The sequence below is a fragment of the Parasteatoda tepidariorum genome, chromosome 2 (assembly GCF_043381705.1).
Source record: "Parasteatoda tepidariorum isolate YZ-2023 chromosome 2, CAS_Ptep_4.0, whole genome shotgun sequence".
Classification (NCBI taxonomy): Eukaryota; Metazoa; Arthropoda; class Arachnida; order Araneae; family Theridiidae; genus Parasteatoda; species Parasteatoda tepidariorum.
In genome coordinates, this window is record NC_092205.1 from 56,999,809 (window position 1) to 57,023,652 (window position 23,844).

General features: G+C 26.7%; 1 protein-coding gene across 8 annotated transcripts in view; it reads left to right on the top strand.

Moving 5' to 3' along the window:
• Nucleotides 1–23,844, top strand: part of LOC107441522 (calcium-activated potassium channel slowpoke) — a 104,455-nt gene that overhangs the window by 37,508 nt on the left and 43,103 nt on the right. For 7 of the 8 annotated variants that reach the window (XM_016054814.3, XM_071177617.1, XM_071177621.1 and 4 more), the window contains exons 5-12: nucleotides 2,638–2,749; nucleotides 4,204–4,355; nucleotides 6,395–6,562; nucleotides 11,462–11,553; nucleotides 20,123–20,233; nucleotides 21,237–21,342; nucleotides 21,976–22,128; nucleotides 23,317–23,472. In XM_016054814.3, the coding sequence (XP_015910300.1) occupies nucleotides 2,638–2,749; nucleotides 4,204–4,355; nucleotides 6,395–6,562; nucleotides 11,462–11,553; nucleotides 20,123–20,233; nucleotides 21,237–21,342; nucleotides 21,976–22,128; nucleotides 23,317–23,472 (1,050 nt within the window). Of the gene's footprint in view, nucleotides 1–2,637; nucleotides 2,750–4,203; nucleotides 4,356–6,394; nucleotides 6,563–7,398; nucleotides 7,491–11,461; nucleotides 11,554–20,122; nucleotides 20,234–21,236; nucleotides 21,343–21,975; nucleotides 22,129–23,316; nucleotides 23,473–23,844 lie in introns of all 8 variants that reach the window. The other variant, XM_071177616.1, reaches the window with a different exon arrangement.

Genomic DNA, 23,844 nt, shown 5'->3' on the forward strand with positions numbered 1-23,844 from the left:
TAGTAATATTATTAACTTGAATTGAGTAATAAACTAAGTGACAGCATCACAAAACATAAAACGTTTAAATATTTACTATATTTGGTGTTTATCAAAGTTTCTCAAATTGCTAATCATGATCTCAGAGGTTTTTTTAGTTTAATTTTCAGATATTGATTACAGATATTGATTATATATGTGTAGGGAAAAAAAAGTTAGAATTTTTTTATTCTCTTCGACAAAATTATTGTTATAATTGTTCTATTCAACAAACTTCAGTAATTTTACTGAATTAACTTTTCTGGAAAAACTGTAGGTACATAACAGGAATTTTTTCACAAATTTATTAATTTATTCACAAATTAAGTTCAATTAGACTTTCCAACTAAATTCTGTGACTGATGAAGTATCAAAATTCAGAATATATTTGCTATGGTTTTATGAAATCGTGATCATTCCGGTTAATAATTAATAAAGCCAACATTCCATTTAAAAACTAAAGAAACGAAGGAATAAATAAGCAGTCATTTTAAGGGTACTAATATACCATTTATTAATTAAATTAATAAATGGTATTCATGTAAACTTTTCCAAAGTAAAATCCTAACTGTATTTATTATAATGTTATATGCTATATAACATTTATATAGAAGGGACAGTGGGACCATTTTTCTTGTTTTAAAAGGATCCCGGGTGGAAAGTGATTAAGAAGTTGTGAGGGAAGCTTTGCTTCTCCGTCATTAGCCGTATAGTTGCATAGTGTAATATATGAATGTTCATTTAGGCCAATATTGAATGAATAAAACAATTAAGTTTCCAGGAAATAATGTACAAATCGTTGAATGTAAATTTAGGTTTTATTAATCATAATTTAAGATTTCGACAGTGGCCACATCTTCATCCTAAATAAGAAATCCCTTAAAGGGATGAAATAATAATACTCTCTATTGAGAGATCATAAAGCCAGAACAACATTTCTGACGGTTAGAAAATTGAGACTGAGAGGCCCCCAAAGGGCTCCCAGCCTCCACAAATTTGAAATTCAAAGTGAATATATTTATTCTCAACGGACAGAGAAAGTATGGGTAGGAGATCCATAATTTGGCGATTTTTCCTAATAGCCAATACAAAGCCAACTAGCATATCAACATGGATGTAAAAGAACACCTTGGCGATCACGAGTCGCCAACAAATTTATGTGAATTATTACAACCATGCAACCGAAACATTTAGCCGTTGGAAAATTAGAATAAAATGTTATAAATAGATTTTTGTTTTCGATTAAAGGCGACAGTGAATATATAAGACTGCATTAGTAATGAAATAAAAAAAAGTATCCGTCACATTAATCTAGAAGAGAAGAAATAAATATTTTATGTTCATTTAAAAAGATTTAAGTTTTTGATTTATTTTAAATGTAATTCTATTAATAAAAATAAGCTTAAGTAATGAAGGATATATTAAAAAGATAGGAAATACATATGTAATGCCAATTGTGGCATCACAGAAGTCTTGGTAAATATGATTTTAAACTAAACCAAATCGGTCGTTAACCGGTTTTTCTTCTATTAAAACGAATCTCTCGGTCTGATCACGATACTTTGAGGTTCAGAAAACACAATTATTAAAATGACTTCAGTAATAATTTATTATTTAAAAATAGTATATTATATATGAGTGATTGGTGGCCCTACCGTCCAATTAACCAACGGCGATTGTTTTAACCTACATATATTTACACAATAAAAAAGCATGAAATGAACCACCTTCTCATAAAGCATTATCTCATGCTATAATTAATTAAGATAAACTATATCTAACTCATTTTTTCATTTGCATATTTCTTGAAAAAGAAGCTTTTTTTCATTTAGCATTAGACTATTCTTAAAACAATTGGGATCATATATTTACAATGAGTATTTTAATAATTTTGAATATATGACTGAAAAATATGTTTAGGCCCAATTACTTATTTATTAAATATTTTTTTAATTATATATGCTATGTAATACTGTATAAAATATTTTGAAATAGCATAAGCAAATATGTAAGTAATTTTAAATTAGAAAAAGAAATAAAAACAGTATTTAGTTTTTCTCGATTGGCATTTACAAAAATGCTTCTTTTTATGAATTATTTATTTTAAAAACAGTGAACTTTAGGTCTTATATTTATACACTACATTTTTTAAATACCAAACATCAATAGAAGAATAATTTCAAAATTTATAGATTCAAGATCTTTTAGAATTTATGCTTTATGAGTCAACTCGAATACATATTTACAATAGCATGATCCGAAATAATTTTTTAGGAAAAGATAAATATAAATCATATGATTTTATGTCTTTAAAATGGAAATCGTGTATAAATATTGTTTTATTTACACCATAAATTTTAACACGTGTATAGTTAAAATACAGAAATATCGTAAAAATAATGGATAATTGCAGGATGTAGGTATGGTATATTACACTTAATGCAAAGTTGCACTTTTATTAAAAATTTCAAACTAAAAATTTCAAATTTCAAATTTTGTCAAAATTTTAAATTTACACAAATAGAATATTATTGTAAAACAAATCTCTCATTACTCACATTTAGTACCTTTGACAAAAAATTTGAATGAAATAATTTCTTTTTTGTTTCCTTCTTTCAGTTTATAGCTGCGAGTGACAAGTTGTGGTTCATGCTGGAGTTATATTCCTTTGTTGATTACTTCACTATTCCACCGTCTTTCGTTTCAATTTACCTGGGAAGAACATGGATTGGTATAAATTTATTGTATTTACACTAACTACTTACGATAATAAAAAATATATTTTGAAGGAATCGTTACTTTATAATGCATCATTTTTATAATATGGATGAATGATTGTCGATCATTTTTTCTAAAAAATTAATAAAATTACGTTTTAGCATTTAAAATCTTGGAAGAAAAAGATTCTGAAAAATAGGGTTATGCACAGTTGAAGCCTTATTTCTTGACAAAGATTTAATTTCATATACTATTTGTCTATGAATCAATAAAAATAATTTATAAAACAAAGAAATGCTCTAAATTAAATTATTTTTACATAATTGCATAAATTTTTTTTCTCTTTCTATACCAAAGATTACTTCTCTTTTAACGCTCCGTAATATAATATGAAACTGTATTCCCATTTACAAACATCAGTTTGTCAAACATCAGTCTGTTTCTCGATTTCAGCAAAATTTGTCCCATTATCTTACGTCTCCCAAATATCTTTCATATTTTGAAGTTTATATTTTCAATATACAAATTAATGTTACTTTTAAACGAAGTAATTTCCCTCAAGTTTTAAGATAGATATTTTTTACAATCAGTATATAAAACATTTAATTAGCAATATTGTAAATTTAACAGAGAATAATTAAAATTGGAGATAAACTTAATTGTATTTAACTAAAAAGCTCAAATGTAATCGTATTTACGTTCAAATTTAAATTACTAACACTGCTTCACAAATTTAATATTAATTCATTGATAAGTACGCAATATAACATTGATTGGTAAATAAAACAACATTAAATTAAGTCGCAAATTTACTTAGCTTTAATGAATTATTTTTCATAAATTACCTTTCATAAATCTTGATTTATCCAAGCAGTAATATATTTCTCAAAAATTGACTACAGTAAATGAATAACAGTAGATTTTCCCCCATCAATTTTGTAATTAGTTTCAAAATATCTTTAATAGTTTATTTGATTTGCGAAAAAAAAATCATTATTTCTATTTCTTTAAAAAAAATATACTAAAAACACAAATTACAATGGAGCTTCAAACTCTTTTATTGCGAGACCTTTTTGTGAAAAAGGCCAGCGACATTTTTTGCGCAGTATAATAGAATTTTAAAAGTACGGTAGGAAAAGGACAGTAAAAAAATTAATTATCTTTTAAGTCTTTGTGTACTGCATTGAGCTAATGTTTTTTTACAACTTCTTGATGTTTCTATGCAATCTAATAACTATGAAAAGATGCCATTTTGCATCTTTTCTAACGTATCTTTTTTCTTATGTATTTTAAAGTTTGAAAATTAATTTGAAATTAGCAAAGGTATAAGAATTAAATGTTATATTAAAAGGTGATAGCTTCCAGTGTTCAAATATTTAAAACAAATATATATAAAGCAAATGTATTAAATTGTTAATTATTTTGGAGTATTTTTAGACTTTAACCAATTTTTTCAAATTCTTTTAGGCCTTCGCTTTTTGCGTGCCCTTCGTCTTATGTCTGTTCCCGACATCCTACAATACTTGAATGTTCTCAAGACCAGCAGTTCGATCCGCCTTGCTCAGCTGGTGTCTATTGTCATCAGCGTATGGTTGACAGCAGCAGGTGTTATACACCTAGTAAGTTTACTAAACAATTTTGTTATTCTAATTTAAATAGCTTTCAAAGATAGTTATATATTTTTCATGATTTATGGCTAAAATTTATCAAATCAAAGGTAAAATATTAAGAGTTATTTTGGGGCGAGTTCTACTTAAAAATTTATTTATCAAAGTAGATACTGTGAATTGAACAATATTTCTTCATTAGAAAATAGTGAAATCTTTGTTTCACATATTGTTACATTAATTTATATCGTTTAAATATCATAGTAATCCTTTAGGTAGTGGTTTAAAAATTTTGTTTGCAATTATCAATAATTCTGTATATCATACACTAAAACTAAATTTAATTCTTCTTTTTTTCAAAGGGGCATCTTATTTGATATCAATCCAAATCTATTTTTTTTTAAATTGGGGACTTATTTAAAAGCGTTAATAAATTTAAAAACTGTATAACTATTTGTCTTAAAGCTAATTAAATTCCCCCAGAATTATTAAAATAAATTAATCAGAGTAGAAAAACTGTGCTTCAAATTCGTAAAATAATATAATTTATTTATGCAAAAACGAAAAAAATGTTAACGTAATCATAGTATTTTCATTACAAAATATTTAATTACCTGTGTATAAGTATAATTGTGAATAATTTGATTAAAGCTAATATACACAAAAGCTGGTGTAAAGCAATAACTAAAATGTTTACTAATTTGAGAGAATAAGAATCGTGGTGATTTGAACAATGAATAGTAATGTATTTTCATAAAAAAAAAACTTTCTTATTTGTTAACCATGAAAATCTAGTTTAATTTCTACTGGGGAAAACAATTTACTTTCTAATTTAAAGATAAAGATGTTTGAAAATCACATAGCACAAAGAATTTCAAAAACACATCTGACTCATAATTATATTGTACAGAAACTTTTTAGAAAATCTGCAAAACGCATTTACTTTCTCCTCAAGCATAGAAATGTTCTATTTTCTGTAACCAAAATAAAAACTTTTTATTTACTCTTTTAATCGTCTTATAAACATTGAAAAATTCTTTTGATTACTTTCAAGAGCAATATCATTTATTCGATACGACATATTCCTCTAGTAGACAAGACTATGTAGACAATCTATGTAGAAAATCTATGTAGACAATCTATGTAGAATGTACTAGACAAGACTATGTAGAAAATCATATATTTTTTTTCTTCGCTACTCAAACTGAGATTTTAATGAACAATTTTCTGTTATGATTACTTTATCTCACCTTTCGGAAAATCTTAATAATATTAAACTTCTACCTAAAGTGAAGTATTTCGAAAAAAAAAATATATCTAAAAAACCATTCAAATATCGAAAAATTATATTTTCAAGATAACCTCCTATAAACGCATAGCAATTATTATTCGTTTTAGTTAAAATTGATTTTGAACACGAATGGAATATTTTATGCTGCATGGGAATAAATTGAGATTATTAGTATTTAGCGGAAGTATTTGAAAATTATTTCAAGTTTGTTTATAATACTTAGTTAAACATGAGACATAACTTATTTGCACATTTTAGTTCATTTTTTAATAACTCAATTTTAAAATTAACATTATCTGCTAAAATATGATTTATGAATACAAATTGTAAGTAATTCGATACTAAATTTTTTAAAGAAAGGATTACGCATTGAAAAGTATGAATTTTTTTATAATTTATATAATAAGAATCATGCGTTTTTTATGTTCGGCAAATATCATCATCTTCTAAATAGTAAGTATCTATATGATATTTAAACTATTATTTACCATTAACTTATTCACAATCCATTAATTTACAGTTAGAAAACTCTTAAAACTGTTATTTACCATTAACTTATTCATAATCCATTAATTTGCGGTTAGAAAACTCTTAAAACTATTATTTACCATTAACTTATTCACAATCCATTAATTTACAGTTAGGAAACTCCTAAAACTATTATTTACCATTAACTTATTCACAATCCATTAATTTACAGTTAGAAAACTCTTAAAACTATTATTTACCATTAACTTATTCACAATCCTTTAATTTACAGTTAGAAAACTCCGGAGATCCTTTGGATTTCGTAAATCCTCAAAGCCTGACCTATTGGGAGTGCGTCTACTTCCTGATTGTCACCATGTCTACGGTCGGTTACGGAGATATCTACTGTCAAACGTCCTTGGGGCGGGCCTTCATCGTGTTTTTTATTCTCGTCGGTTTGGTAAGTACCTCACCAAATTTAATTAACTAATTTATTTATGTATTGCAATCTAATACAAAAACCAAACTATAACATTCGATATTTTATAATTACATTAATATAAATTTTGATGCTAATTTACTACAATACGATTTATATTTTACTTCATAAGGTTTTTGCAATAAGAATCTTCAAAAAAATTTTTTTCTTGTAATCATTTTGCTTAATAGACACATGGTTCTGGGCTAAACTCATGTAATTAGATTTATAATGTTTTTCATTTGAGGACAAGCCATTGATTTATATCAGACATATTTTAAATTTCGTTGAAAACCTCGAAAATATTTGGACATATTCTGCGTTATAAAAAGGAACTTTTAGAAGGGACTGATTTTTTGATGATTATTCCCACATTTAATAATGCATCACTTTTTAAAAATGTTTCAAAAGAAATTAATAATTTTATTAGAAAGAAAACTATTAAAATATTTAATATCGGGGGCAATAATGATGATTTTACATCTTATGATAATATAAGAAGAAATGGAATGGTTTTATTTATACCTTACATGAAGTCTAAGCTGATACGAGATTGCTTTGCTAGATATTACGCAAACATTCAAAACATTACTTTTGTCACGTTTCTCAATAATAATTATAATGATTTTATTCCAGCAAAGTTAACCTTTTTTTAGTTATCGATCCATTAGCATGCAGTTACTCATAAATTTATCAAGGTTCACAAAATTTATGAGTAAAAGCATTCTACTTCTTTATATAACGAGAACGGGGTTGCAATACGATTCGTGCGTGTATAATCAATCGGTAATTATTTGTAACATATGCACACTTTTCAGGCCGTCTTTGCCAGTTGCATCCCAGAGATCCTAGAGTTAGTGGGAACTAGACCTAAATATGGCGGTGAATTCAGACGTGAGCACGGAAAAAGGTATAACCGTGTATATTTATGAGCTGAAAGAAAAAAAAAATGGTGTCATCGCCTGTAAAGTTGTTGCTCGCTGTGTTCCTTCTTTATTCTACCTCTTCTTCTTTCTTTGTCTGCTATGATTGATGGGCTTTCCCAAAGGAAGGTTTTAGCGTGTAATATTTATCAAGCTAATTTCCCACACAGCTCAAAATGATAATTATTATGAAAATAATAGTCATTATTATTATTTAATGCGATAATTAAATTACATGTTAATTTTAAATAAAACGCGTGTATAGATCAAAACTTTCTAGAAAGTAGCATGTATTACTCTTTAAAAATATAAGAATGCCGGTTTCATCAACAAGCAATATTAACACTTTTTGTTTACATTTTTAAAAGAAATTGTAATCATTGTTAGCGCATTGCAAATTAGTTTCCAATTTCATAATATGCTGCAACCTAATAAGAGAGGGATTCTAATCTATTTGGGATCAACGACGCAATTTTATTAGTGCCATTATTATTGGTGTTATCTATTAGTAATGTTTGATAAGATAACACTTGCAATTGCAATAATTAAATATTCACATGAAAGTATCAGTATTTTATTATAATAAGTATTAAAGAGCATGACAATGGTCTGAGTTTGCATCTTGTGGCATAGTAATGACATAATAAGTGAAGGCTAACATTCGTAAGCAGCATGATTTCTTTTTACAAATAAATTAAATTATAAACACAGTTGAACAAAACAAACATGTTAAGTAGGTTTTTTCCTTCAGTTCAGTTTAGTCTTTGAATATATCTAGCAAAACTTTATATCAACAAAACAAACTTTACTCAACAAAATTTTATATATAAATCATTTTTTAAAATTAAATAACGATATTTAAAAATAACTAAAAATATTACTGGAATTTTTGAGGCGGTTTCTGTCTGCAATTTCAAAAACATATTTTTTAAAAAAATAAAATTTTTGTGCTGTGTGGATGGCTATTATTCATTTTACTTCAAGACAATTCGTAAGTTCTTTTTATAACTTTAAAGTTATCAATTATAAGCATATTTGTTATGATAATCTTAAACTCAAGAAGAATTAAGCACATTAAAAAAATTATAAGAAAGAAAATGTTTATTATCAGAATCAACGCGATGCTACGCTTGAAACTTTCCCTTGGCTGATTCTTGCTATGTGCATATAAGTGTTTATTTCATAGTAGGTTTTAATGAAAGTGATTGCTCTGAAACCAAGTAAGAAAAATAAATTTAGAAGTGGGCACATAATAAATAAACAGATTCGTATAAAAAACCTTAGAAGAAAGATACTGGAGACGGGCACTTTCCACAGTAGTGTCTTCATTTTTCTTCTACTTACTTCAATTAACTGAAAAATAGTAATGAATACATTCTTCTAAGTCAACATTTTGTACTCTTCTTTTAAATCGAGTTAAATTTGCAAAATGTTTGAGCGAAGTATGTTAACAAAACTTTACGTAACTATACGTTAATCCATAGATATAAAACATTAATACTTGTATTCTTCGTGTCAATATTCCTTTTAAACTATTTTACTTTTTTTCGGAATATACTATATTTCAACTTTACTGCATTTTGTAAAAGTAAACAGTAGATGTGCTTAACATATTTCTTATAATTTAAAAGCAAAATTTCTTAAAACTAACGTTAAGAAAAAGTAACATTTATATAATCCTTTTCTCAAAATAAGAAACATTATAAGCAGTAATCCTTTTATTCAATAACCTTAACTTGAGTGCTGAATAAAATCTATTTTAAGAGATTCTCTTTATCTGCCTAACGCATTAGTATAGAATTCGAAAACCGTTACATGGTTGCTAAATATTTTTATTTTATTAAAATTCGTTATTATTTCTCACAGTTTCGTCATCGCCAACGCATTTGAATGCGTAAAGCCTAAAGGATTCCTGACAACAAATTAAAACAATTAATAGCCAAATACATGGATTTATTACCTTTCTTTGGCGAATAATATTCTAACATCTACATATTACACTTTCAATTTAGATTTCTTAATAGGCGGAGGTGTATTGTCGGGCTTGTCCTAGAATTATATCCTCCGGGCTATCTTCTAAATTAATAATTTTACTGTTTAAATATTCATTTTTGCAAAGAATCACCAGAACTCCTGAAAATCAAAAATAGAAACTTATTAATTTTTTATAATTAATCTAAAAAAGTACTTCCATTTTTTTACATGTTGAGCGGGTGTATAGGTCATGCAAGAATTTGCGTAACACATTTTCTAGAATTTAAAAACCAAATTTCATAAAATTAACATTACTGAAATGTAACATTCATTCAATTCTTTTCTTAAAAAATAAAAAGCATTAACATAAGGTAATCTTTTTTCTATAACATTGACTTGAGTGCAGAGTAAAATCTATTTTTTATTAGATTCTCTCTATATACGTATGTCTAACACAGTGGCGTAGAATTTTAAAACCATTACATGGTTGCTAAATGTTTTGATTTTATTAAAATTCGTTATTATTTTTCACACTTTCCTTGCCACCAACATATTTAAATGCTTAAGGCTAAGAAAAAGAGCCTTGACAATAAGTTAAAGCAATTAATAGCTAATACGTATATTCGTTAACTTTCCTTATCGAGTAACGTTCTAACAACTACATAGCATTTGCATTTTGATTTCTTGATGGACGAGTTGTTTTGTGGGTCTTACCGCTTAACTCACACCTTTCTGGCTATTTTCAAAATTAATAATTTTATAGTTTAGATGTTCATTTTTGCAAAGAATCACTAGAACTCCTGATCATCAAAAATGCATCATATTATTTTGTTATTAATTTTATATGACTCCATTAAATTTGTTTAGCTATATGAACATTTTTTTTTCATAATTGTGAAAGGGAAATATGGAGAAGTGGATAATAATTTTCTTCTAAGATTACTTAACTTCATCAGCATATTTCTTCAAGCGCTATCCGTTTCACATCAGCAACCAATTCCTCTTCAATAAATGATAATCAGCAATTACAGGATAAATAATTTAATTCCAACTTTCTCCACCGAATACAAAATTTTCCTTCACAAAATTTATTATAAGGAGGGAATAGTTTTCATGAAATTTATTTTTTAAATCATAAGAAATATGTTATGCATGTCTTGGTATGACATGAACCTACGTTTTCGTTAAAGTTAAACCAAACATCAAATTATAATGTATGCAAGTATTCAAGATTAAAATTTTGTAACATAAGAAATTAAATTATTTGATGATTAGTAAGCATAAAATAATATCTGTTTCAAAGTGTCCCAATAATTTATACAGATTACGTTTAAAGAACTTTAACTGTTAATTTTTCACACGTAATGTTTTTTCCCTCATCAGTTATAAACATTTTTACCAATATTGTTACATCGCACCATGTTCACTACCAATGTTGGTCTGTAAATAACCTAGAATCTATATATATGTAGCACAGACCAAATATGGTTTTCAATAAGAAATAAAATTTATAAATAAATTTAAAAAAAAAACATTTTTACAATATAATTAATTTCCCCCCCTTTTGCATTTGCTTAATCTAAAGCTCTGAGAGTTTTTATCGGCTTTTCTCATAGCTGAAAAAATTACTCTCTCTCTCTCTCTCTCATACAGCTTAGAAAGTTAAATCGTTTTCTGTTAAAAACAATAATAGAACCATAAGTTGCAATTAGTTTTTATGTGGGTAAGAACTCAGAGTCAATTTTTCGCAGAGCAATCATTATTCATTTTTTGCCATTCCAATTAAAATGCAACGCAAGAAAAAAATTTTGCTAAGTATTTTGTGGATTGTGTTGATGTTGATAGTCTTTGAAGTTATGAGAAAAAAAACCAGAACTATTTTCTTTCTTTCCTTGTATTCTTTCCTCTCTGTCTGCACGTGTGCACCTCGTCATCATCGCTTCCTCGTCTTGCACGTCATGTGTCTTCTCCCGACCAATGGTAGGCGGTGTTTGCTAGCTGCATTCCGGAGATCATTGATCTGATTGGTTCCCGGCCGAAATACGGGGGAACCTTCAAGTCCGAACGAGGTCGAAGGTAAACAAAATCGTTAATAAAAAATTGTAGTTACACCCAAAGTAGTTCACATTTAAAAACCTAATCGATATTAGATATTTACATTTTTCAAAGTTTATATTTCCTATTTCTTATCACCGATTTTATCCCTTCTCTCAGGAAGATGGAATCTCAAAGTTTTACCCTCAATACATGCTAAAATCAATAATTTTTTTTTTTTTAAATCATAAAAATGAGTGTCATGTACATAAAAAACGAATAAGAGAAACAAACATAAAGATTTATTCATATTGTACATTATCAGAATGGCTAAGTTACATTTTTTTAAAGAATTTTGTTAATAAACTAATAATGCCACAATTTTAAAACTTAATAAAAAAAATTAAAAAAACATATTAGGAACTAGAGATTTATGTAAAAAAAAAAATTATAAATATGAATTTGTCAAGTTCTTAGAGTTGAGCATTATTTGACTGTTTAAACCATAGCTGCAAAAAAAAAAAAAAAAAAAAAAAAAAAAAAAAAAAAAAAAAAAAAAAAAAAAAAAAAANAAAAAAAAAAAAAAAAAAAAAAAAAAAACAGCTATTATGTAATTAAAGAGATGCAAAATAAAGCCATAAATTTTGCCGTAAATTTTCATCTTAATACATTATAATCGCTCTGATGAGTTTTAAAACTATATTACTTCAGAAGCTGAATTTAATAGATTAACATTTATTCGCAAGTACTCGTTGCATTTTCCGTGTAAGAGCAATAACACTGGGTGTTTCCAAGGAGCTAAATTTTAAAAAAAGTAAAGTAGACCAGGATTTATAAAAACAGGCACTTAGTGTAAGGAAACTCGAAAAGTCTTCTGAGTGATTGACTAAAATCTTTCCTGCTTTATTGCTTTTCTGAGATAATTTTTTTTTTCAATGTGAAAACGGGGTAGGCAGAAAACTTTTTTCATGTAAACTTTTGATGCTGTTTTAGATTTTAGTTGTTGAACCTATTTTTATGTTCTCAGAGATAATTCAATACTAGTTCTGGGCTACAACCATTCATCGCCGTTATCAGCTCGTTGCTTTCCTAAAATACGAACTGCATTCTCGCTGTTAGGTCATTTCTTGAATGGTACACTGTTAGAATTTCCATTCCAAAATTGCAAAAAAAATAACAAGCAGCAATTTGTCCATTTAATTAACTGTAAATTTTTCGGTAAGGAACATTTTTTACCCTCACGGTTTTGAAACCATTTACAATTAGCATGATTAAAAAACCCCGAATACAAAGCAACGAATTTTTTTTAACCATTTACAACAAACAAGGCTTCAAAACCGTAAAAAAAAGCAAATGGGCATTGGAGCAAGGATTTTTTTTGGTAATGTGCATTAGGTTGTGGTTGAGTTGTATTTTTTTTCCAAATGAATCGTGGAATTTAGTTTAATTAATTTATCACCTGTTTCACCTATCGTAAGAAATGACAAGTACTAGATTATATTTTTTTTTGTGTTAAGCAGCTTTATGGTGCAGCCATCTATGCGAAAATGAGAGTATCGTTTTCGAACAGTCCATGGTCACAAATTGGGGAGTGCAGGACATTGCAAATTCTTTGCGTGTTGAAGGGAATGGAGGAAACATTGTGGTGTCAACGCTTGAATTCGAAACCCAGTTCTGTCGGCCATGAGATTGACAGTTAAGCCCTCTCGGCTGAAACATGCCCGCGGATGCAAGAAATAAAGTGGTTTAATTAGGTGCCCCTTGTTGGTGCGATGAAATTCCGGTTGCTCAACCGTAATAGGTTAAAGCTGTATAAACGGTTATACTCACAGTTAACAGTTTGAAAATCATCTTATTTAAAGTTAATTGACTGTTTTGTTTGAATATGGTAAAATAACAATAAAATAAATTGTTATTTAACAATTTTTCTCGAGAAATTTCTAACAGTGTATTCAGAGGTAATGCAACACATACTCTCTTTTTAGGTGGTTAATGCTGATAGTAAAATTTTTTGTTTCATCCATGCAAACTTTTTTTAACGATTTCCTTATTTGGTTTGCGCTGCTATTCGCTAAAGAAAGTGTTTTCTTGATTACTCTTAATTTTCTTAGTAACACAGAATTGGAAAAAAGTTTTTAGTGAATTCGTGCGATGAAATTAATGTAAATGGAATTCAAAAATGTATACACAATTTTTTAATGGAAACTCAGGGCCCTTATCTGATACATCTATGAAAGTCTTTTCCCCAGATCCTCTATATATTTTATCTATAAATTTTTCCTCTATATATTTGGTGAAATATCTTTTAAATGGCTATATAGTGATTTATCTTAATTGTTTTTAAATAATTGTGAACAGTTTTCAATTTTTTTTTTATTCTTCCAAATTCAAAAATTTACGTGCATCAAACATCTCTTTTTTTTTTCAAAACAAATTCAACAAATAACATATAAAAATTATACTTAAAGGTTTTATACTTTTCACTCGACAATCGCTTACAGCAATCGCAAACCTGCAAATCTTTTAGATTTGCTTGATGCAATCCAAATAGCTAATATGATTTTAAATTATTGACGTTCTTTTAAAAAAATTAAAAACAGATCTGATGATTTACAACCTGAAATTCCAATAGTTTTCAAATTAGAGCACTGCAGGGATAACCGCAGTTTGCAGCCTGCTAAACAAGATATTGATTTTTTATTGATTTTAAAAAAGACGAAAGTCAGAAAAAAGTCTCAACAATCTTTATCGAGCTGAAAGGCACGATATCATGTGAGATTTGTTTAAGGATAATAAATTACAATTAAGACATTGCATTAAATACTTAACTAGCCAAAATAAACAAGGTACAATGGTTTTAAATGTAAAGGTTTAAAATTATGCGATTTAAAAACAAATTCTACAAAAATAGACTTTTTAATTCCAGAGACTTAAACTTCAATATCTATTATGTTATTTTTCACGTTTTGCACCAATTCTTCTTCTTTGAAAACTTAAAAATTTTGAATATGATTTTTTAAAAAAAATCAAAAACAATTTCATGTTAAAGTAGTTATATACTCGTATTTCTTTATTGTCAATTATATTATGAATTAATGAATATAATTAAAATGTAAAAATAATTCAAATTTGAAATTTTTTTTGACTAAATGGTATCCAAAAGTTAACCGTCGTGAAATTGCGACTACTTATTAAAAACAATAATCTTTAAAACTATTATTTTACAAAAGTGGCATAATTTTTTCCTGGTAATTCAAGATTTTCTTAAAAATTTGCTTAAAATTATACTTCACACAAATTTGGTATGTAAAAATATTTAGATGCAAATTTAAAAATTACGTTAGTGGCATACTAGCAACTAAACATTTCTGGTAAATTTGAAATAATTAAATAAGATTGACAGAAAGAATAATTGCAATTTTTTTAAAAGTAATCGTAGATCAAATAGAGATAACATTCAGTTCAAAAATGCATTACCGTGCATGTGCATAAAAAATAAAGTACAAGAATTTAAAAAAAAAAAAAGAAAAAAGAAACAAGATTGCAAAAATAGCACTACAACAATGTCATTTTTAACCATCAGCCTTTATAAAGATCCATATTCATAAAAAACTTAATCGCTGTTTGAGATAGAAATATTATCATTTGTTGATTAAAAATATATACCCGAATATAAAATTATATACCAATATACGCCCTGCAAAATCTGTCAAATGTAAGAGACAATTAATAACAGTTAAAACGTCAATAGACTGAAAGTTGCTCTCATTCTAGCCCCAAGAGATACAATTTGAATTTTTATAACCATTTTAGTGTAAATTTGGCTTTACTAGGAACGAAAATCCCAACTTAGTACACAGGCTTTTAAATTTTGATTTTAATCGCAAAATAGAAATAGAAATACAAATTGATCAAAGTAATAATTTATTAAAATGGAGATATACTGAGAATATATTTCCAAAATAACGAAAAAATTAAAACATTCATGTTTTATATTTTGGAAAACTATATAATGACATCAAACTCGGTCCGTTCTTTGGAGTTACGCATACTCATCGCTAGGGGGGACAACAAAATGGATGCATTTGATATCATTGATAACATTTTTGAACATATTTTTAGATTTTTCTCTCAAGATATTTTTAACTATTTTCATACTCTTTTAAGACACCCAGATAAGTGTAAGGCAAGTTTTTTCCTGTTCAAAATCTGTAAAAATTATAATAACCAGCGATGCACGGAATGCTTAGTGGGAGTATGGTTTAAAATATTGAACTTAATAGTCTTTTAATTTTGAACAAAAACCGATTTTGATGGTTTTATTTTAATGAGGATTAGAGCAAATACGTTTTCGAGCTTTGTGATACTGTCCTGCATTCACGTTATCGCAAAAGCACCTATAAGTCAACTCAACCGGAGTTCATCTATCAAAAAGTACTAAGCTTTAAAAAGTAAAATTTAAGAAACACGATTTTTTAATGAAATTTCATTGCTCAGCTAGAAGGATTTTGCTCGAGTTTTTAATTTTGTCATTTAGAATTGCATAACTTGAAGTGAGATAAAATTTTTTATACCTTATATTCCCGTGTTTGATTTCGTAACTTGAAATATCGTTATAATTATAAATATATATAAATTATTAACGCTTTAAAGTAAGACCTTCGAATTTTTACGATTGCATCTGAATACGAGAAAATAGATCATTCGATTAAAATATAAAGCGTTTCATTTTCCAATTTGCATATTGTACACTTCATATCAACATAACAACCCCGGTTTGGTCATAGTTTCTGCCAATTAAATTTGTTACAAAAGTACACTCTTGCTACCGTATGTATTTGCCGTATGTATTGCATTCACGTTATCTAAGTAAGAGCTCGCAAAAGCACCTAAGTCAACTCAACCGGAGTTCATCTATCAAAAAGTACTAAGCTTTAAAAAGTGAAATTTAAAAACCACGATTTCTAATTGAAATTTCATTACTCAGTTCGAAGGATTTTGCTCGAGTTTTTTTATTTTGTCATTTAAAATTGCATAATTTGAAATGAGATAAATTTTTTTATACCTTACATTCCCGTGTTTAATTTCGTAACTTAAAATATCGTTATAATTATAAATATACATAAACAATTAACGTTTCCAAAGTAAGATCCTCAAATTTTTACGATTGCATCTAAATACGAGAAAATAGATCATTCGATTAAAAGATATTAAAGTGTTCCATTTTCCATTTTGCATATTGTGCACTTCATATAAACTATAACAACCCCGGTTTGGTTATAGTTTCTGCCAATTAAATTTGTCGCAAAAGTACACTCTTGCTACCGTATGTATTTGCCGTATGTATTGCATTCACGTTATCTAAGTAAGAGCTCGCAAAAGCACCTAAGTCAACTCAACCGGAGTTCATCTATCAAAAAGTACTAAGCTTTAAAAAGTGAAATTTAAAAACCACGATTTCTAATTGAAATTTCATTACTCAGTTCGAGGGATTTTGCTCGAGTTTTTTTATTTTGTCATTTAAAATTGCATAATTTGAAATGAGATAAATTTTTTTATACCTTACATTCCCGTGTATATGCTAAAACTTAAAGCAGCCTGAACTTTTATAAATTTATAACATTAAAAACTAAATTAACTCTGATTTCCAATTCTAATAACGATTTCATAGCTATTGTTTCTCTTAAATTTAGAAACGGACCACATACCAATACAGGTTTGTTTTATTAATAATTATAAAGTGAAGTTCCATCTTCCACGGGTTTCTATCCCTTTACTTGCACGATTTCTTATCTTTCTCAAGTACTAATATACTAACACTAAAATCTAATCACACATAGTTTTGCCTGCACTTCATTCAACTTCTGCAATAGATTTTATAAGGAAAGGTAAATCAGTAGTCTGCTTAATGAAAAATCTTTTTAAATATGTCTGAAGAAGTAGTCAAAGTAGTATGAAGAAGTAGTATGGATAAAAGTAATGAATATAAATATAAACTACTAGAATGTCTAAAATTTAGAACGCAGAGTTACAAAAATAATTTGTCTCGAAAGTGACATTAGAAAGCATGTAATTTGTATCACACACATAACAATGAGTTTAGATATCATTTCTAAAATTCCACTTCAATTTAGCACGTTAAAGAAAACTTTTATTATTACATTTTCCTTAAATAATATTATTTTTACTTCTACTAATGCTTTTTAAAGGATGAAAGAGCCCATAAAAAATGCAAAGAAATCTATTTGGTTTTATATCTTAAAATATATATTTATCAAATCAAAATTATTATTTTAATCTAGCATCTCTCTACTTTTCATAACGAAAAAAAACCCAAATAAAATACTTGTTTGTTAAATAAAAATACACAAACACATTTAATAGTATATTTTTTTTGTATTTAATAAATTTAATATTAATACTAAACTAAGGAAAGATAAATAGATTTAAAAATATGCAATATTAGAAAAAGATATAAATATTAGATATTAAAGAATTAATGAAAATAAATTATCGTTAAAAATGAAAAACTTTAACTGAATTTCATTAGTTGAAAAAAACTAAATTCATACAATTAATTGTGCAAAACTTTTTCTTAAGCATAATGAGGTTATCAATAAAAATTCAGTAATAAAAAATTTATTATAAATTAGCTATTTACAACAAATTATGCAAATAGATATAAACATAATATTTAATTTTTTTGGATGAGGTAAATGGGGTAAAATCCATTTTATCAAATAGTCCTTAAGGAACAGAACTTGAAAAAATTTTAGTAATTGAACAAATAAGATCTTTTACAATGTTTAGTTGAATAATAAAATGCTCAAATAATCACTAAAGGAAATTAAACAATGACATCTTTAGCTTTATCTCTTTTTGCATGGGACGCTACTTGCCTTGCTTTGCTCTCGAGTGCATGTATTAAGATTGATATTGCTACTGCATGCTTTGTGATTGTATAAAATGTTAGATAGTATAGTTTATTGTGAAATAACCATAGCTTTCTCTTTCAGAAAAAAAATCCTGGTAATTTAAATAATAATAATAGCAATTTAAATTTTTTTAAAACTTTTGTGGGTAATATTTGCAATCTTTGTAAATATTCTCATCTTTTTTTTAAAACTGTTTACTGAAAATATAAGTATAATTGAATATCATTCACAACTACAACATAATCAATAAATTATATATATAACTAACGTATTTAGAGAATTTTCAAGCATTGTATCTTTTCTTTCAAAACTTTGAGTTTTAATTAAATTTGATTATTCGAGAAGTAATTTTAAATAGAACAGAAAAGCTATTACTGATTTCTTATCTTTCAGACTTTTTTTAATTTTAAATAACTTTAAAAAGAAGAATGTTCAAAACTAAAATAATTAATTTGCTTCTAAATCTTTTTCCTCAAGTATTAAGATTTCGTAATGAATTAATTCTGTTTAAAATACTACAAATAGAAATTTATGTTTCAGAAATAAATTTGCAGAAATTTGCGGGTTCTTGTTAAAATATTTATTCTGTTAAAACTAAAATTAAAAGCAACCAAAAATAACAATTATTAAATACTTTTGATTCACGAAATCGATAATGTAAGTTTAATTCTAGTAAACTAATTCTTATTTAAGGTTAATTAAGCTTTCGTTAACTTATTATTTTCTCACAATTACATTCATAAAATGCAGATTTCTTTATCAATTGATTTAGTAATCTAATAAATTTTAAATCTTCGAAAACTTTATCAACTTCTTTACTTTTTAATGTGAATCCTTGAGAAAAAAAAAGACAGCTTTATTTAGACATTGAAATCCAGTTTAAAAAAGTACTTGAAGAAGTAATTGTAATACTTAGCTTAAGATTGCTTGAAAATAGTTTAAGATTTTTTTAAATTATGAGCAATAAAAAAATATTTCAACTGAAATAAATTGTTATTTCAGAGAATCAGGATGTATTTGTTTCCTATGAATGATTAATTACTTCTGTCATAGAAGCTGCATTTTTAGGTAGAAGTAAATTAAACAAATTTATCAATTACTAAGCAATTTTTTTGTTAATATTTCGCCAAAAATTTTTTTGATCTACACTAAACTGGAAAATTTTTTAACTTATAAAACATTCCATTGAATATATATTCATAAAATTATGAAATAATAGAAAAATCATTAATGTGATAAAATATAAATGTTTTAATGTGAAAAGACATATCAATACAGATATTTAAATATCTGTTAATACAGACAGTCCAACTAATATCTATAATATCAATCTGACTAAATATCTGTTGTTACAGGCAAAATAGTATCCTTAATGTGTATCTGACTAAATATTTGTTAATACAGAATTCAACTAATCTGTAAATACAGACATTTAAATATTTGTCAATAGAGATTGTTATAAACTAATACTCATCCTAACTATGTATCTATTAATACAGAAATAGAAGTTAATCTGTATTTATAAACATTTAAATATCTGTTACTGTATTTCACGTAATATTATAAATAACTGCGCATAATACTGAAATCAACACTATTTCATTACTTTATATTTATAACTTTTTTTTGTACAATTTGTCTAATCATATAGTAAGAATTTCTGATATTATTTCCAGGCATATCGTAGTTTGTGGGCATATTACTTATGAGTCTGTGTCTCACTTTCTTAAGGATTTCCTTCATGAGGACCGTGAAGATGTTGATGTAGAAGTTGTGTTCTTACACAGGTAAACTTGGAAAGAGAAGTAAATAAGACCTTTTGAGGTCGTTAATGGAGATTGAAAGTTATAAACTGTTTAAGTGAGGAATAAAAAACGTTCTTAAAATTTGACAAATCGGCTTATGAAATTAAATAAATAAAAACCAGTGTGATTACCTTTGTAGAATTAAACGCCTTTCTAATTGTCCCCTTTCACCTAAATTCTCAGTTTCGTCTGACAAATATGTTACATTATTCTTAATTTCACCTTTCTCGTCATATATTCGTTATATAGATTTTTTCCTTTTTTTACCGGGCCTAAATATTGATTTGAAAACCCTATTGTGTATATTATTTTACAATTTTTTAAAAGAATTTTAAAAAAAAAATATTTATTAAGTGCGGTGATTTAATGCTGTCTAAATAATTAATAAGTGTTTGATTAAGTTAAAGGTATATATGTGAATACTCTGTTGATAAAGTATTAAAACCAAACGGCTCTAATTAGTACTCGTACAAAGTCAAGTATTTTTATATTATTAAATGTAACAAAATATCATTTACTTATTTTTTCTTATATTTCTACCATATCAATAAATATTAAATTTTTATCCTTTTGTGTTTCCTAGTTCTTAATTAAATATTGAACTATTTTGAAAAATCAGGCTTCGGGTAAATATCTTGCGTACCTGATATGCAAAATTGGCATTATATTTTCGAATGTTTTTTTTATACATTAATACTAATTAAATTTTTGTGTATTGTTTTGTATTACACTTCGATTTCAACGAAAGTCACCTTGCTAAAATTGATGTAATGATAAAATATATGACAAATGATGTGCACTCACTCATTAATAAACGACCTATCACTTAAATAAGTTACTATTTCCAAACCTTTACTAACTCACTAATTTATGCAAAACTTCTAATAAAAAAATTGGTAAATGTTAGCAATTACGCGAAATAGTGTATTAAATAATTCATATGAATTAAAATTAGTTATTAATACATTAATTTTCGCATCACCAGAAAACCACCGGATTTGGAGCTGGAGGGTTTGATAAAAAGGCACTTCACAACTGTGGAGTTTTTCCAAGGCAGCGTCATGAACACCATAGACCTCCAGCGAGTGAAGGTAAATCATTTTTTTCCAACCCAAAATATTACATTTAAGTTTAAAGATAAAATATGTATATATTTAAAACAATATGAATGAAGTATGCATAAAGAATGCGTTTAATATGGTTATAGAAACACACTCTGAGAATCATTATTTATCTAAATCAATCAATATCCTTTAACTGAATGTCTTTCAATAAAGTATGGCATCAAGTGTTTTAAAGAAGAAACCTATTTTTAGCTTTAAAAAAATCTGCGTCGAGTAGTTAGGTGGCAAAAATTTACTTTAGAAAGCGTAGTTCTGAGCAATTTTTTGCTTATAAATAAGTTATAAGTTCCTTATTTATAAGTTTTATACTTATAATAAATAAGACACAACTTTTTTTATTATTATTAAAAAATTAAATTACAAATTAGAAAACACAATTATAAAAATTTTGTGTCTGTAACATTTACAATTTCGTGTTTGTAAATCTGCTCAAATTCCGCTGTAATAAATAAATTAGTCCATTTCAGTGTCCAGCTTAATAGCCTTGAAAGAGTAGGAGCACAATTCTTCATTTTTAATATTTACCCGAGAGAAGTAATTAAAGTGCAAATGTTCAACCACATTTTTCAGTACGAATAATGTCGTTCTTAAATCACACAGGTACACGAAGCAGATGCTTGCCTGGTGCTAGCCAACAAATACTGTCAAGATCCCGATGCAGAAGATGCTGCCAACATTATGAGGGTCATCTCCATTAAAAACTATTCAGATGAAATCAGGGTCATCATCCAGCTCATGCAATATCATAATAAAGTATTGCATTCCTTGTTGTATCAGTTATATATGGAAATTGAAAATAAGCGAAAAATTTATTTTGAGACTTTAGAGAAACACTTTTTCAAAAGTGCTGTTTAGTATAATTTTAAGATTTAATTTTGATGAATTTTTTCGGTTTTCAAAGCCTTTTTTTAATTTAGTGTTGTAAAATAAGTTGAAAACTTTGAAATATTTCAGTATTCTATTTATCAATTATTGTTTAAAAAAATTATTTCAAAAATTCTCTCTGAGAAGTGCAATTTTTAATTGTTTTTTCCCTTTAAATGACAACAATAGACGAATTATTATTTGTTTTAGCAATTTATTTCGTATTAGAGCTTTTTCTTTGAGAAAAAAGCGGGTGTTAAAAGAACTTTTACTTCGGTAAAATATTTACTTTTTTAGTACATTTTTTTAAAATGAGCAATTTAATTTATATATCATTGATTTTATGTTGTTTGCAATAAATAATTCCGTATAATCACTGTTTTTCATCAAATAATATTGATTAGACCGAATTCAGATAAAACCTACGCTTTTAAGAGTGCTTTGAACTATAAAATAGCAATAAATAACGTTTTGAAATAATCCAAATAAATGGCTTATCTGTAGATTTCGTTACAAAATATTGCACTGCAGACCATATGAGCCATCTTAGTTTCAGTCAATGAATTTAAATCTTTCTAAGATCTTGCTCCCTCTTTTTCAGTCCTGATTTTTTCTAATTTTTTTCCTTATTAAATTTTATCTTTAACGCCTTTAGATTAAAAAGCAATTTAAAAAAACATTATTTTTACAATTAGGTTATCAAAAAATAAGCATCTCCACTTACAGGAAGGCATTTCGATTTTTAGAGAATGCATAAATTAGATATCCATCATTTGGTTTCATGTATCTTTAACATTATATTGATTCAGGAATACGTATTATTTAACAACTGTCGATAGTAGATATTGCGAATGTAAACAAAGCCTGTAAAATAATTTCATTGCTGCAATACAAACTAAATCACACTGACTGCTAAAAATAGAATAAGTTAAATCTGTTATATTAAATTGTGACAGTATTATATTTCACATATTATGAAATAATGACATTAAATAATTAAATTGCAAATGGAAATTAAAGATAAGTTTTAGTTAGTAATACATGAATAGTGTTGAAGAATATTTTATATCATGGCAGGCCTATCTTTTAAATATCCCAAGCTGGAACTGGAAACGTGGCGATGATGTCATCTGTGTATCTGAATTGAAATTGGGCTTTATAGCTCAAAGCTGTCTCGCACCTGGCTTCTCGACTATGATGGCCAACTTGTTCGCCATGAGGTCATATAAAACAGTATGTATTTCTACATTCTCACTATAATATCGATATTTTTTATTAATACTGCGCACATTTTTATCAACTGGAATAAGTTGTTATATTAAACCCTTTTGTTCCATTCAAGCTAATTAAATTTTTTAGCACAGATGGATTTAATTTTTTAACACAGTTTCTTATATATATANGTTTTATAACAAATGTGCACTTGCAAATATTGTTTTAACACTTATGACATAAAATTTTGGGCCTTTTAATGGAATAAATGCTTAAATAGTGCAGAAAATCTCAAAAGCCGTTCTTTATACATTCTTACTATCCCTATGCAATCCCACACAATTGTTATATATATATATATATATATATATATATATTTCTGACGCTCTTATA